The 13961-nt window shown below is 44.8% G+C and overlaps 1 protein-coding gene across 1 annotated transcript in view; it reads right to left on the bottom strand.

Annotated features, from left to right (window-relative positions):
- Nucleotides 1-8377, bottom strand: part of ZRSR2 (zinc finger CCCH-type, RNA binding motif and serine/arginine rich 2) — a 40306-nt gene extending 31929 nt beyond the window's left edge. Inside the window, exons 1-2 of the mRNA XM_089693637.1 lie at nucleotides 8284-8377; nucleotides 3819-3898 (exon numbers count right to left, since the gene is read on the bottom strand). Of these exons, the coding sequence (XP_089549763.1) occupies nucleotides 3819-3898; nucleotides 8284-8327 (124 nt within the window). The 5' untranslated portion in view covers nucleotides 8328-8377. The remainder of the gene's footprint in view (nucleotides 1-3818; nucleotides 3899-8283) is intronic.
- Between the last annotated feature and the right edge of the window lie 5584 nt (nucleotides 8378-13961).

Raw genomic sequence — 13961 nt, 5'->3', positions numbered from 1 at the left:
GCATAGCCCCCCTAGAACAGGAAGTGTGTTATTCACAGGATTACCAGATGGAAAAAAATAAACCATTTCATCCTAAGGTAGTGGACTCCAAACTACAGCCCTTTGCTTTTCTTAATCTGGCCTTTAAGATACTATTCCTCTCAACCGGACATCAATCCTGGGGAATAATTCCTGCCACTGACAATGACTGGCCACTATCCATCCCATTTTTACAAAATATAAGGTACTATTTCTCGAACTGATACCAGTAATGGGGCAGTATTCCTCCTCCTGTTGACTACAGGTACCATGTAACTGCTTTTTCCCACTGACCACAAAGCCTGAGGCATTGCTTACTTCTGATGTCAGGATATTTTCTGCTCTCACTGACAATACTCTGGCCCTTCTAAAATCTGAAGCACAATAAACTGACCCTTTGTTTAGAAAGTTTGGGTCCCCAGATCTAAGGACTGGTAGGCTGAAGTACAGTATATTGCATTTCTGTTTTGGGGTTTGTAACACTGTAAAGGAAAACTATCCTGACATAAATATGTGGACTGCCATTGTTTCCCCTTCCTAATGAACTTAGTTGCCTGGCTTTTATGCTGATCTAATACATCAATACTCTTCTAGACAGTAACATGAGACATCAATACAGATCATGGGTTCTGACTTCACTTGCTGCAGTCTTGTCAGAGACTCAAAACATATCGAAGCTAGGAGGATCATCATGACAGTTAAGCAACCAGCTTTTTCATACCATGGCTGGTATCTTTGCCCTAGTGCCCATCAATATAAGGACTAAAAGTGGGGGGGGGAAATACATTCTTCGTTGTCACTAAATCAGAAACAGAAGGGAAATCTTCCAATGGGAGACTCCTGTTTCAGTGACAAATGTCTAAAAAGGCATTTCCTTTACTTTGGAGAAAATTCCTCTCACTTCCTTCCTGTTGGTTCTATGAGGTAGGAAGTGGAAGAGTGGGCACAGAAAGCAAACCGAACCCTTACAGGGCCTTTAGATATACTTTAAAAGTGGAACTAAAGTAAGAAAAAAAGTACAATGTAAAGAGCTGTGCAAACTGTTGGTGCTATATAAATCCTGTATAATAACAATAACACTCTACTTGTGAGGTTCCTCCCTGGCACATTCTCCCTGGCTTCTTTCAGATGGCTGGTGTGGAATGATGTCACACACGTGCAGGAAATAGGTCATCCCTGCAGACAGGCACTGTGCCAGAATGTAAACAGACATGCACAGCTCAGTGTACATTTTAAAGAGAACTGCAGCAGGCAGGTTAAAGTAGAATTCTGGGATACGTCTAACTACTCTTAACCGCTTCCCGACCGCCCTATAGCAGAAACACTGCTACAGGGCGGCAGGGGTGCGCAAAATCACACACGCTACACGCGCCACCATTCGCGGCTGTGGCTGTCAATCAGCGGGTCCCACCGGTGATTTCCAAGGATCTCGGACGGGGAGGAGAACTATTTTGTTTACTAACAGTTCCCCTCCCTGTCAGCTTGGGCACACTGCTTTGGATGGCTGTGCACAGCAGAGCCACCCAAAGCAGTGTAATTACAGTAAAGCACACTGACACCACCCCCTAGTAAAACACTCCCAGCACACAGTTAACTCTTTGATCGCCCCTCATGTTAACCCCTTCCTTCCCAGTGCCATTAGTACAGTGTCAGTGCTTTTTTTAAGCACTGATCGCTGTATTGGTATGACTGTGGATATTAGTGACACAAAGTTCCCCCAACTGTCAGAATGTCCGTTGCAGTCCCGCAATAAGTCACTGATTGCCACCATTACTAGTAAAAATTTTACAAAAATCCCAGTATATATACCGCCATTTGTAAACACTATCACTTTCCTGTAAACCAATTAATTTACATGTATTAGGATTTTTTTTTTTTTTAGCATAGACATGTAGCAGAATCCATTTTGTCATACATTTATGATTAAATTTGATTTTTTTACATTTTTTATTGGACATATTTAACCACTTGCCTACCACTTATACCCCCTTATTTACCAGGCCAATTTTCAGCTTTCAGCGCTGCCGCACTTTGATTGACAATTGCACGGTCATGCAACATTGTACCCATATGAAATTTTGATCATTTTTTTCTCACAAATAGAGCTTTCTTTTGGTGGTATTTAATCGCCACTGGGCGCTTTACTTTTTGCGCTATAAATAAAAAATTGCCAAAAATTTGAAAAAAAAAAAAAAAAAAAGTTTCTTTGTTTCTATTATAAAATTTTTCAAACAGGTAATTTTTCTCCTTCACTGATGTGCGTTGATGAGGCAGCACTGATGGGCACTGATAGGCAGCACTGATGGGCACTGATAGGCAGCACTGATGGGCACTGATAGGCAGCACTAAAGGGGTGGTACGGATAGGCGGCACTGATATGCAGCACTGATAGGTGACACTGATGATGGGTACTGATAGACGGCACTGACTGGCATCACTGCTGGGCACTGACTGGCGGCACTGACTGGCACAACCGCTGGGCACTGACTGGTGGCACTGACTGGCTGCACTGGTGGGTGGCACTGGTGGGTGGCACTGGTGGGCACAGGTGGGTGGCACTGGTGGGTGGCACTGGTGGGTGGCACTGGTGGGTAGCACTGGTGGGTAGCACTGGTGGGCACAGGTGGGCGGAACTTGCGGGTGACACTGCTGGGCACCGATCATCAGGGCACTGATCATCAGTGCCCTGATGATCGGCGCCGATCCCCACTCTGACAACTGCCGGTTCTCGGCAGTACTTTCCTCACGATCTGACAGCGTGAGGAAAGTGCAGCCGAGAACCGGCACTTGCATTTCCCTCTGATCAGCGTGTCATTGGACACCGCTGATCAGGTGGTAAAAGGCCGCTGTGATTGGCCTTTTACCACATCACGTGATCAGCTGTGTCCGTAGGACACAGCGATCACGGAGATCGCCGGGTGCGCGCCCCCTGGGGCGCGCAGGAGAGCGCGTTCTGGGGGGACGTCATATGACGTCCACTCAGAACTGGCCGGCCGCAGTGAAGCCGTCATTCGGCTATCTGCGGTCGGCAACAAGTTAATAGCAAAAAGTCAAAAATATTGTTTTTCTCAAAATTGTCAGACTTTTTTTTTATAGCACAAAAAATAAAAACCACACAGGTGATCAAATACCACCAAAAGAAAGCTCAATTTGTGGGAAAAAAAGGCCGTAATTTTCATTTGGGTGCAGCGTTGCATGACCACGCATTTGTGAGTTAAAGTAACGCAGCGCCGTAATGCCAAAAATGTCCTGGTCAGGTAGGCGGTAAATCCTCAGGAGGGAAAGTGGTTAAAGATGCTCTCTCCCCTTTCCTAACTGACTAACCTGTGTAAGATGTATATACTCTGATCCGGTCACTATTTCCACTTCCCTGAGTCAGTCAGCAGAGGCTGCAGGTGAGAGGAAGGAGCACCAACAGATGAGCCATAGCAGCCTATGGGTGACGTCACCACTCCAGTCTTTACTAGCCATTGTCGGTGCTCGCTCCTCACCCATTCTGCCGCCACTGGTTAGCACAGGAGATCACATGACCAGACCACAGCAGGCTGAAAAATAGGTAAGTATATACATCTTTCTTAGTCAGCGTAGGTGTTAGATAGGGGGAGGGAGCACTTTTAAGACTAGTTAGCCTTATCCTGGAATTCTATTTTTTTTTTTTTTATTGCAGAAGACACAGTGCACGTCTCTACTGCAATAAAAAGCCTGCCTACTTGCAATTTGTTAATGTTACACTTTAGTTCCACTTTAATCAGTGCAAATTCTCACTTAAATTAAAAATACAAAGCTTTCAAATGACAAACCTGCTTCTCTTAAATTAGCAAGAGCCTGCCTTTTCTTCCTTCGCTTTTCCTTCTTTAGAAGAGCTCTGCTTTGTTTGTGGCTGAAATTAAAGGAAATCAAAACAATTTAAATAAAATCAGTCCAGTCTGTTTTATAATATCTATGAACAACTTTAAGTGATGTGTATACAAATAAAATCTGTATAACATGACACAATAGACTAGAATACCATCTGTCATCAAAGGGTACGCTGCAGCACAATGTGATGGAGGAACAGATTTTTTTCCTGAATTCTTCCACATCTACATAACAATTGGAGCCATAGACAGCTCACAAAATGTTTGATACATTTTAGCTTAAAACAGTATTAAACCCAAAATGTATCATATTGCAGCTTAGCAATCATCAGATGTGGTGGCTGCATTGGTTTTCAATTTTAGTCTTTTCCCCCTCTGTTTTCACCTGGTGATCTGGCCACTAATACATCAACATGAATAGAGTCCCCGCTCGCTGAATGAATGAGCACAGGGTTCACATTTGGACAACAGCATTATCAGTCGGGGGGGGGGGGGGGGGAGTGTTAGATGTACTAGCAGATTTAGATGCACCAAACAAATTGAAGCCAAAACTCCAGTTAAATTTTTAAGTTTTTATTTTTGGATAAAGGTTTTTTATCAACATATAAACGCAGACCACTGTGAACACCCCTGTCAGGGTTTAATGATCTGTCTCAACCCTCTAACTGCTACAACTACAGGACAGCTTGATCTGTTGAAAACAACAGACTTGCTGACCGGATCACCAGGTGAAAATAAAAGCAGGCAAACTTAAAAAAGAAACCGAATGCAGCCATAACATCTAAGAATTGGTGGACTGCAATATAACACATTTGCTTTTGAATGTAATATTCCTCTACAGATAAAGTTTAGTCATTTTTAGGGGGAGGCTGGGGAACAGAAAAACAGCAGCATGTGCTCTGGACGGATGAGTCAAAATGTGAAATATCTGGCTGTAGCAGAACACAGTTTGTTCACTGCAGGGCTGGAGAGCGGTACAATAATGAGTGTCTGCAGGCAACATTGAAGCATGATGGAGGTTCTTTGCAAGTTGGGTCTGCATTTCTGCAATTGGAGTTGGAAATGTAGTCAGAATCAATGCTGAGAAATACAGGCAGATACTTATCCATCATGTCATATCATCAGGGAGGTGTGTGATTGGCCCCAAATTTATTCTGCAGCAGGATAACGACCCCAAACTTACAGCCAGTGGCATTAAGGGGTCGTTTACACTTCCTTCAACTTCAACACACATTAAAGCACATACCGCTTCAACATACTTTTTTTTTATGTGCTTTTGATGCTTCAGGGATGCTTTTGAAGATTTAATGAAGCTTGGAAAATGCTGTATGTGCTGATTTTTCTCTTTGTTTAAAAGGGGCCAAGCAGAGCCCCAGCTTAGTAGTACCCCCACTCAACAGATCCCCTGCTCACTAGTACCTCCTTTCAGCAGATTTCCAGCTTATTAGTACCCCCAGCTCAGCTGATGCCCCACTCAGCAGAACCCTCACCTTTCCTGATAACCCGCTCAGTAGTAACCCCAGCTCTGCTATATTGCTTAACATGCTTAACACCACATGTGACATTGCTAGTTTCTCCTGCTCCGGTCTGCCAGCTCTGCTGATCCTCCACCACTCAGGCCTTTCTCTCTGGTCCCTGCTCACCTTCCACTATAGCATTCCCATGTTGCACACCATGTGAGCCGTCTGCTAGATGTTCCGCTTCACTCTGGGCCCCGCTCACCTTCCTACTGCTCCATGCTGCACACCAGATGTGACTTCTGCACCAGACACGTCCAAAATATATACGCAGAAACCAGAAGTGACTACTGACGATGTCTTTCCGGACTTCCATGAATGGATGAACTACATCCTTAGCAGCTGTGACCTTGTAGTTTTCAATGAACTACCACACTGCTGTGTACTATGCCGTAACAAGAAAAAGAGAGGAAGGCGCCTCTAAGTGCAGTATTGACAATTTATTCAGTAAACAATGGAAAATTTGCACTTACAAGATAAATGGTTAAAAAGACTCATCGTGTGGTAATTAGATCCAGGTGGGACATCCAGCCGTCCAGCTGCAAACTATGCAAACTAGGAAGTAGAGTCCAGGATGTGCCTGTGCATCAAAAATGAAGCTTGGAGAGCAGAGTCAGATGTAACAGGTAAAAGGGGCGGTAATGCATTTTGGAGAACGCTCTGAAGAAGGAGCCTATTGAGCATGCTCCGAAATGCATTACCGCCCCCTTCACCTGCTACATCTGACTCTGCTCTCCAAGCTTCATTTTTGAGGCACAGGCACATCCTGGACTCTACTTCCTGATCCTATAGGCATAGTTTACTGCTGGACGTCCCACCTAGATCTAATTACCACACGATGAGTCTTTTTAACCATTTATCTTGTAAGTGCAAATTTTCCATTGTTTACTGAATAAATTGTCAATACTGCACTTAGAAGCGCCTTCCTCTCTTTTTCTTGTTACTGCATTAGAGCCTTGCTTCCACTCTAAGAAGAGCTGCCTCAGTGTTGCTGCCTCCGTGTCACTGCTCCCATCCATCCCTGATATCCATCTGGCACCTTTATCTTACAGCTACAGAGGTTGGACTCCAACAAGCGCCCCCCTATATAATATACATTTTCTGTGTACTATGCCCCCCAAAGAATGACAAGCCTTCAGCTTTAACCACTTCCCCACTGCACCATAACCGAAAGATAGCTACAGTGTGGTTGTCTGGTTCTGAGAGGTACGTCTATAGATGTCCTCCCAGAGCCCCGCCCCCTGCACACCCCCAGGGTGGGCTCTGATCAATCACATGTAAACAAACTTGGCAATTATCGGCATCTCCTTTCCTCCCGCACTGTCAATGTGTGAGGAAAGGAGAGCCAATAACGAACAATCCTGACAGGACATATTTATACTGATAATCACGAATCATCAAGTATTATCAGTGCAGCTCCATTGGTGGGGCCTCATTATTGCCCACCGGTGCAGAAGAAAAATTAATTCTTTGCAAAATTTTATAACAGAAACTAAGAAAAGGGTTTTTTTTTTTTGTTTAGCAAAAAAAAAAATTAAAAACCCAATGGTAATTAACCACCTGCCCTCCAGAGGATTTAGCCCCCTTCCTGACCAGGCCATTTTTTGTGATACGGCACTGCATTATTTTAACCGACAGTTGTGCAGTCATGCAACACTGCACCCAGATGAAATTTATGTCCTTTCTTTTCCCACAAATCGAGCTTTCGGTGGAATTTGACTGCGTTATAAACAATAAAAGACTGACAATTTTGAGAAAAAAACAATTTTTTTTACTTTTTGAAATAAACTATGTCCAGTAAAAAAATAAAATTTTTAAAAAACACCAAATTTCGTCAAATTTAGGCCAGAATGTATTCTGCTTCATTTCTTTGCTAAAAAAAATCCCAATACGTGTAAATTAACAGTTTACGTGAACATTATAGTGTCTACAAATGGTGGTACAAATACTGGAATTTTTTTCTTAATACTAGTAATGGCGGCGATCAGCGGCTTATAGTGGGACTGCGGCGGGCATTCTGACACTGGGAAGCAGGGGGGGGGGGGCCACTGACTAACTGCCACTGATATCCCTAGTGACGCTAATACAGTGATCAGTGCTAATAAAAGCACTGATACCGTACTAATGACACTGGACAGGAAGGGGTTAACATCTGGGACGATCAAAGGGTAAACTGTGTGCTGTGTTTTTTACTGTGTAAGCACATTGCTTTGTATGGCTGTGCTATGCGGAGCCATACAAAGCAATGTGCAGGAGCTGACAGAGGAGAGATCTGTATTGTCTACATACAGGTCTCTCCCCCATCAGTGGTACTCGGCGATCACTGGGTGCCAGTAGGGAATCACCGTCCAGGACCCGGTGATCGACAGCTGAGGTCGTCAATAGCTGTACGGGCACCCCCTACGCAAATGCAAACTCATATATATATATACACATGATTTTACGCAGCCCTGCCACCCTGTAGCAGTATTTCTGCTATAGGGCGGCAGGCAAGCGGTTAATTACCACCAAAAGAAAGCTCTATCTATAAGAAGATACACATTTCATATGGGTACAGTGTTGCATGACTGCGCAATTGTCATTCAAAATGCAACAGCACTGAATATTGGCCTGGGCAGGAAGGGGGTGGAAGTCCCCAGTATGGAAGTGGTTAAAAGAGAAAACCATGTCACCCTGTATGCACATATGTGTAGAGGAAGAAGACTGCTATGCTTGTAATACTGTCCTCCATCCCCTGTATACAGGCCTGGGCCTTCACCCGGCTCAGCCACAGCTCTGCCCGGTCTAATGTCCTTACACACCGTCCTATTCCTCGTATGACTCTCCCACTACACGAACTCTCCGTACATACTGCCACATGTGTCTCTAAGCAACACACTCCGAGATCTTACCTCATCCGCCCCGCTTCCGTACTCTCCACACCGGGGGCCGCCATCTTTGTTTAGCTGCACAGCAACTACGGAAGCCGGGAGAGGGCCATGTTAGCGCGCATGCTCAGAACTCAGTTTGAATAGTATCTTGTCTAGGATGCGCGCATGCTCAGAACTCAGACTGAATAGTATCTTGTCTGGGAAGCGCGCGTGCGTCTAGTACACAGAGAGGTCTTTGTAGGTCAGAGAGCTCCTATAGTATCCCCCTGATAACGCCTCATTCTCCTGCCCCGCAATTACACTTGTATGGGTGTCAGGAATAAGAAATACGTACTTCTTGTTAATAGTTGTGTGTTGCCCCTTGTGGAGTGATTGTCTCCCTGTAAAGCAGACCTTCACCAAATAAAACATGTTTTCATCCATTTCCATTTGCAGTAATTAAGGTAGAACTTTAGGCAAAACTTTTTTTTTTCATTTTGGATAGAGTAAGAGAGGACTATAACCCGTCAGATTTTTTGATGCCTTCTGTGTCCCATTGTGGTGATTTCACTTCCTGTCCCATAGCCAAACAGGAAGTGAGAGGAAATCCCTAAAAATTAAGTTCCTTGGGGACCCCCAGGTCACCAGACCTAGTGCCTCCATTGGAACATTTCCCCTTTTCTGGGGACAACCCAAAATGTGGTAAAAAAAAAGGGAAATTGCAGTTTAATGTTTCTAAAGGTAAAATAATGAACCTATGGGAAAAAGAATTCATTGAGAGAGTACAACATTGGGGGTACAGTGTTGTCCAGCACTACAGAGGAAAAGAACTTGGGGGTACTTATTAAGGATGCAGGGGCGGACTGACCATTCGAGCACACGGGTACTGCCCCAGGGCCCGGGGTCAGTAAGGGGCCCCATGAAATGCCCCTGGTACCTTTTTATAGGCTTTTTTTGAGTGTGGGCAAGGACATAGGGGCCCCATGATCCCCTATTGCCTGGGGGCCCCATGAGTTGTCTGAACAGGCCCCATTTTCAGATGATTGCAAAATGAGCAAACAGTGTGACCAGGCAGTGGGGAAAGAGAATAGAATTCTAGGATGCATCACTAGAGGGGTCACCAGCTGGAGGAAGGAGGTCCTGGATTCCCCTCTATAGACCTTTAGTTAGACCTCATTTAGAATACTGCGTCCAGTTCTGGAGATATCGCTTACAAAAAGATATTGATAAGACAGAACGAGTCCAGAGACGGGTAACAAAAATAGTGAAAGGTCTGGGGGATAAAACATATCCAGAGTGACTTCAGGAACTTAACATGTACAGTCTGGAGGAAAGGGGGGACATGATTGAAACCTTTAAATACATCAAGGGGGTGAATAAGGTTCAGGAGGGCAGTATTTTCAATATGAAACCAAAATCAAGAACACGGGGACATGACCTTAAACTAACTGGAGGAAAGTAGAAAACTAGTCTCAGAAAGTACTATTTTACTGAAGGAGTAGTTGATGCTTGGAATAATCATCCAGCAGAGGTAGTGAGCCAGTCAACCGTAAATAACTTCAAACATGCTTGGGAGCATAGATCTATACTCAGACCAAGCATAGATCTATACTCAGACCAAAAAGTTAATTAAAAAAAAACCAGAAAAACAACCCCCCCCCCCAAAAAAAAAATAACCAAAACAAAACATACACACAAAAAAAGGGCAGACTTGTTGGACCACTCAGTCTTTTTCTTTTTCTGTTGTCACTTTTGTTTCTGTTTCTATTCTCTTTTACTTTGCTTGCAATGATAATGGTAAACAGGACAAATAGAGAGGACGAATCTCCCTAATGGGGGCACCGACAGCAATAAAAACTGGCATGGGGTTCTAATCCCTCTCCATTCTATCCAAAACTAAAAAAAGTTTTGCCTTTAGTTATACTTTAAATACAAATTCCACCTGTTTTGTTCCTATTCCCTACTCAAGGAGTTTTCTTTCTTACCTAAAACTCAATATGAAAAAAATTTAAATTTGATCCAAATTCCTTTCTTGGCACCAATCACATGGGTGTACTACAGTGTATACCTTTGTAAGGGCTGTGTTTGTCCACACAGAGATACACATGTAGCACTACCCCCTTAGAAGTTGCTGAAGTTTGGGTCCCCCTATAGTCCTGTACAGCAAGGCAACACGCATTTTCCATATCGACTTGCATTCAGGAGACAGTCCTTGAGCTTGTTTTGAAGTTGTTTTAGGGGATTTAGAACTTGGACAGGGTTAGGGGTGTATAGGATGCCCAATAGAACTGAGAAACCGAGGACAACTTCCTGGAACTATATACAAGTTTTTACAGCAATACAGTCTCTGTTGGAGAGCTAGCCAATGTCTAGGTTGCACCACCCCAGACCACATATAAATCCTCCTCTCATCCAGCTATCTGAGGGAAATCCCTGAGCAGGGGATCCAGTGGCTGCCACGTTAAAGACAGTCCCGGGTAGTTGCTAATCTGGTTACCCAACAGAGTGCTTCTTCCCCTATCTGGCTCTGGGGGTGCAGGGTTATTCACTTAGTCCTTCTCCTGTGTTGCTGGTGGGTCAGTGGCTGCTAACAGGCCTTCTAGCTGAGCTGCTTCTTCCCTGTTGCATAGGTGGTCCTCTCTCAGGGGGCCAGTGAAGTTCCAAGCTTTCCTCCTCCCAAGGTCCTCTTGCCTGAAGGTGAGCCCTTCTCCCATCTGGACACCCTCCCAGGCTCCTGCTCTCCAGCTTCACATCCTCCTCTTCCACTCGAATGCTCCTCCAACTCTCCTCCGGCTGAGCAGACTCAGTTACTCTTGAAGGCTGTGCTGGCTCCTTGCCAAGCCTCCTGTTAGGTATTGGCCAGGATCCTCTAACAGTACAGACCAGCCACTCCTCCCACTGCTTCTAGATCTTTCTCCGAAGTCCTAGAATAGGGAAATTCCAGAAAGCTAGTCTGCAGAGCCTCTCAGCTCTGACCCAAATTTGACCTTGCTAGCTATCACACCCGGGCTGCTGGTCAACCTCTAACTAACAGCTGGAATTAGAGCTCCCCCTAGCTAAATAGAAGGGTGCTATACACATGTTCCATACATCTCCATACAGACAGTCCCATTCATGGCAGTTGGGATGTAGTGGCTGCTTAGACACAGCCGCTGCTCCCAATTTGACAGCCAGGCGCACGGTCACGAACGCAGACAGTGTGCACCCGGCTCCTGATGCAGCGGCTACAGGGACATAGACAGTGGTTCCAATTTGATATCCATGGGGGCGTTGGTGCATGTCCCTGACCGAAGACAGTGTGCGTTTGGAGACACACATTCACACGGCTGTCAAATTGGGACCGGCAGATGTGTGAGAATGAACCCATAGGGCTTTATTGTGGTGGTATTTAAAGAGGTTCTTCACCCTAGACAGAAAACATTAAAGTCAGCAGCTGCAAATACTGTAGCTGCTGACTTTTAGTTGCAGGACATGTACCTGTCCAGGGATCCAGTGCTGTCCTCACCTGAGCTGGTTCTTCGTCATCTTTGTGTCCTCGGAGCTGGTGTGTTTATTGTCGGAAGCCGTCTGTGACTCCTTGCAGTATCACAGCCAGCACAAAAAATGTTAATGCACCAAATGTGGTGGGGGGGGGGGAGAACATAAAGCGGGACTTCCCCTTTAGGGTCCCCTATGTGATGATTTTATGGTGTCAGGTTCTCTTTAACGAGACTCTTCTCTTTAATGTCTAGCCTGTGCTCCACCAAATCTGACGCAGTGGTGATCGCTGACACTGACATGGGGAGTCAGAAGTGGAGTTTTACATGTTGCTTGCGGTCAGCAACAAGAAGGGGAGGAGAGGGGACTTGTGACCGCTCTACTTCCCTGTATCCGGCAGCCCCGCTATGCCGGTCTTGGACCTGCAGGTGGACAACTTGAGCCCAGGATACATTGCAGAGGAACCGTTACTGGGAGTGTATGGAAGCAATCTGGCAGAAGTGCAGCCGCCTGAATGTTTCCATCTGACAGGCAGGAAGCAGACATACACACACTCCCGGTGGAGTGGAGTATTTAATATTCAAAGTAAACTTCCCCATCCATCCATGTCTCCATGCTTTAATTTGCTGAGAAATCACTTTGAAAAACACCCCCTAGCATTTCTGGCCATGGCATCTTGAGTAAGGGCAGATATATGTGGCATTTCCTTCAGGAATCCTTCTTCTCTTAGCTCAGGCATGCATGCAGGAGGATTTACCTAGCTGAGAAAAACCCTCCTTCCTTCTGGAGAACCCTGAAATTTATGATGTCATTTGACTAGGCCTGAAAACCAAGAAGTAACTGAAGAAATTAATATGCTACTGCATTTTTTTTTTTGCCTTTAGGCGTGTCTGTTTTTTTTCCCGCATAGCAAAGATGGCAGTATATTGTCAAATTGCCCCAGTGTCAATAACGCCCAACTACAGCCAAAACATGTTATTGTGTTGTGAATAGGGTGGAATTGTTGGCGCCTCTGTAATGTTTTTATTGCCATCTTGTCTGAAACCCCTCAAAGAAGGTGCTACTGCTGTGACAAATGTTATTATGTAAAACAAAGTTAAAGTTAATTTTTATCTGCTATTGGTATACCATTACTATCTTTCCTTATTTTGGTAACTTATCACCTATAAAGTATACAATACTCAGCACATCCCAGGCTGATGATTAACACATTGTAAAAAGGACTCGGCCAGTTTTGAAGACTTACTTTTTCAGTGATGATATGTGAACAGGAAAGGTGTAGCCTGCTTAGGCTCAGCAATTTAAAATGTTAAAATTCTGCTTTTTGTTCATTTTTATTTTGGTGAGACATTAAAATTACCCAATTAGAGGGTCATCAAAATTAGAAAGGTATTATCCGGAGAAGAAAGCAGGTGTACACATCCCAGTCCATCCGTCCCTTTGCTAAAACTCCCGATGCCAATCCGATTAGACTCCTCCAGCTGGTTGAATAGCGAATTCCTCACTTACTGCTCTAGTTTCTCCTTCTGATGCCTAGTCACTGCAGAACATAATAGGGTCAGTGGGAGAAACCACAGTAGCCAGCAGAGACCACGCTCTTTTACATGCCTGAAGTGCTCCTCTTTTGAGCACCTGCCCCCACAGTGCAGGTATACAGACGCATTCTCATTGATCCTCGCCACTTCAGAGATGTATTTGTCCTTCCTTACCCTTGGGTCCTTATCATTATTGGTCTTAATTTTTAACATTTTTTTAAACAAATAGAGATTTCTTTTGGTGGTATTTAATCACTACTGGGGGGCATTATTTTTTTGATAAACAAAGACTAAACATTTTGGGGAAAAAAAGTTGTTCTTAGTCTCTGTTATAAAGTTTTGTAAATAAGTGATTTTTCTCCTTCATTGATGGGCACTGATAGGCTGCACTGATGGGCACTGATGAGGAGTCACTGATGGGCACTGATAGGCTGCACTGATGGTCACTGATAGTCTAAACTGATGGACACTGGTGAGGCTGCACTGATGGGCACTGTTGGTGCCCATGGAAGCCCTCCCAGAACTAGCCAACTGCGCTGTAGCCATCTTTTGGCTATAGCGAGGTCGGGAACTGGTTAAAGCTCCTGAATACACTGACCAGTGGAACCATGGGGTGGCCGCCGGACCTCCTGATCCGGTGGCGTGACGTCAAGGTGTGCAAGGGCTCCTCCTGGTGATGCCACCACCCCTACAGCAGATGTGTCATTA

Source organism: Staurois parvus, unplaced genomic scaffold (assembly GCF_062004578.1).
Source record: "Staurois parvus isolate SC_StPar_1 unplaced genomic scaffold, SC_StPar_1.0 ptg000635l, whole genome shotgun sequence".
NCBI lineage: Eukaryota > Metazoa > Chordata > Amphibia > Anura > Ranidae > Staurois > Staurois parvus.
Note: the sequence above shows the minus strand (reverse complement) of the source record. Positions and strands in the feature narration are given on the sequence as shown.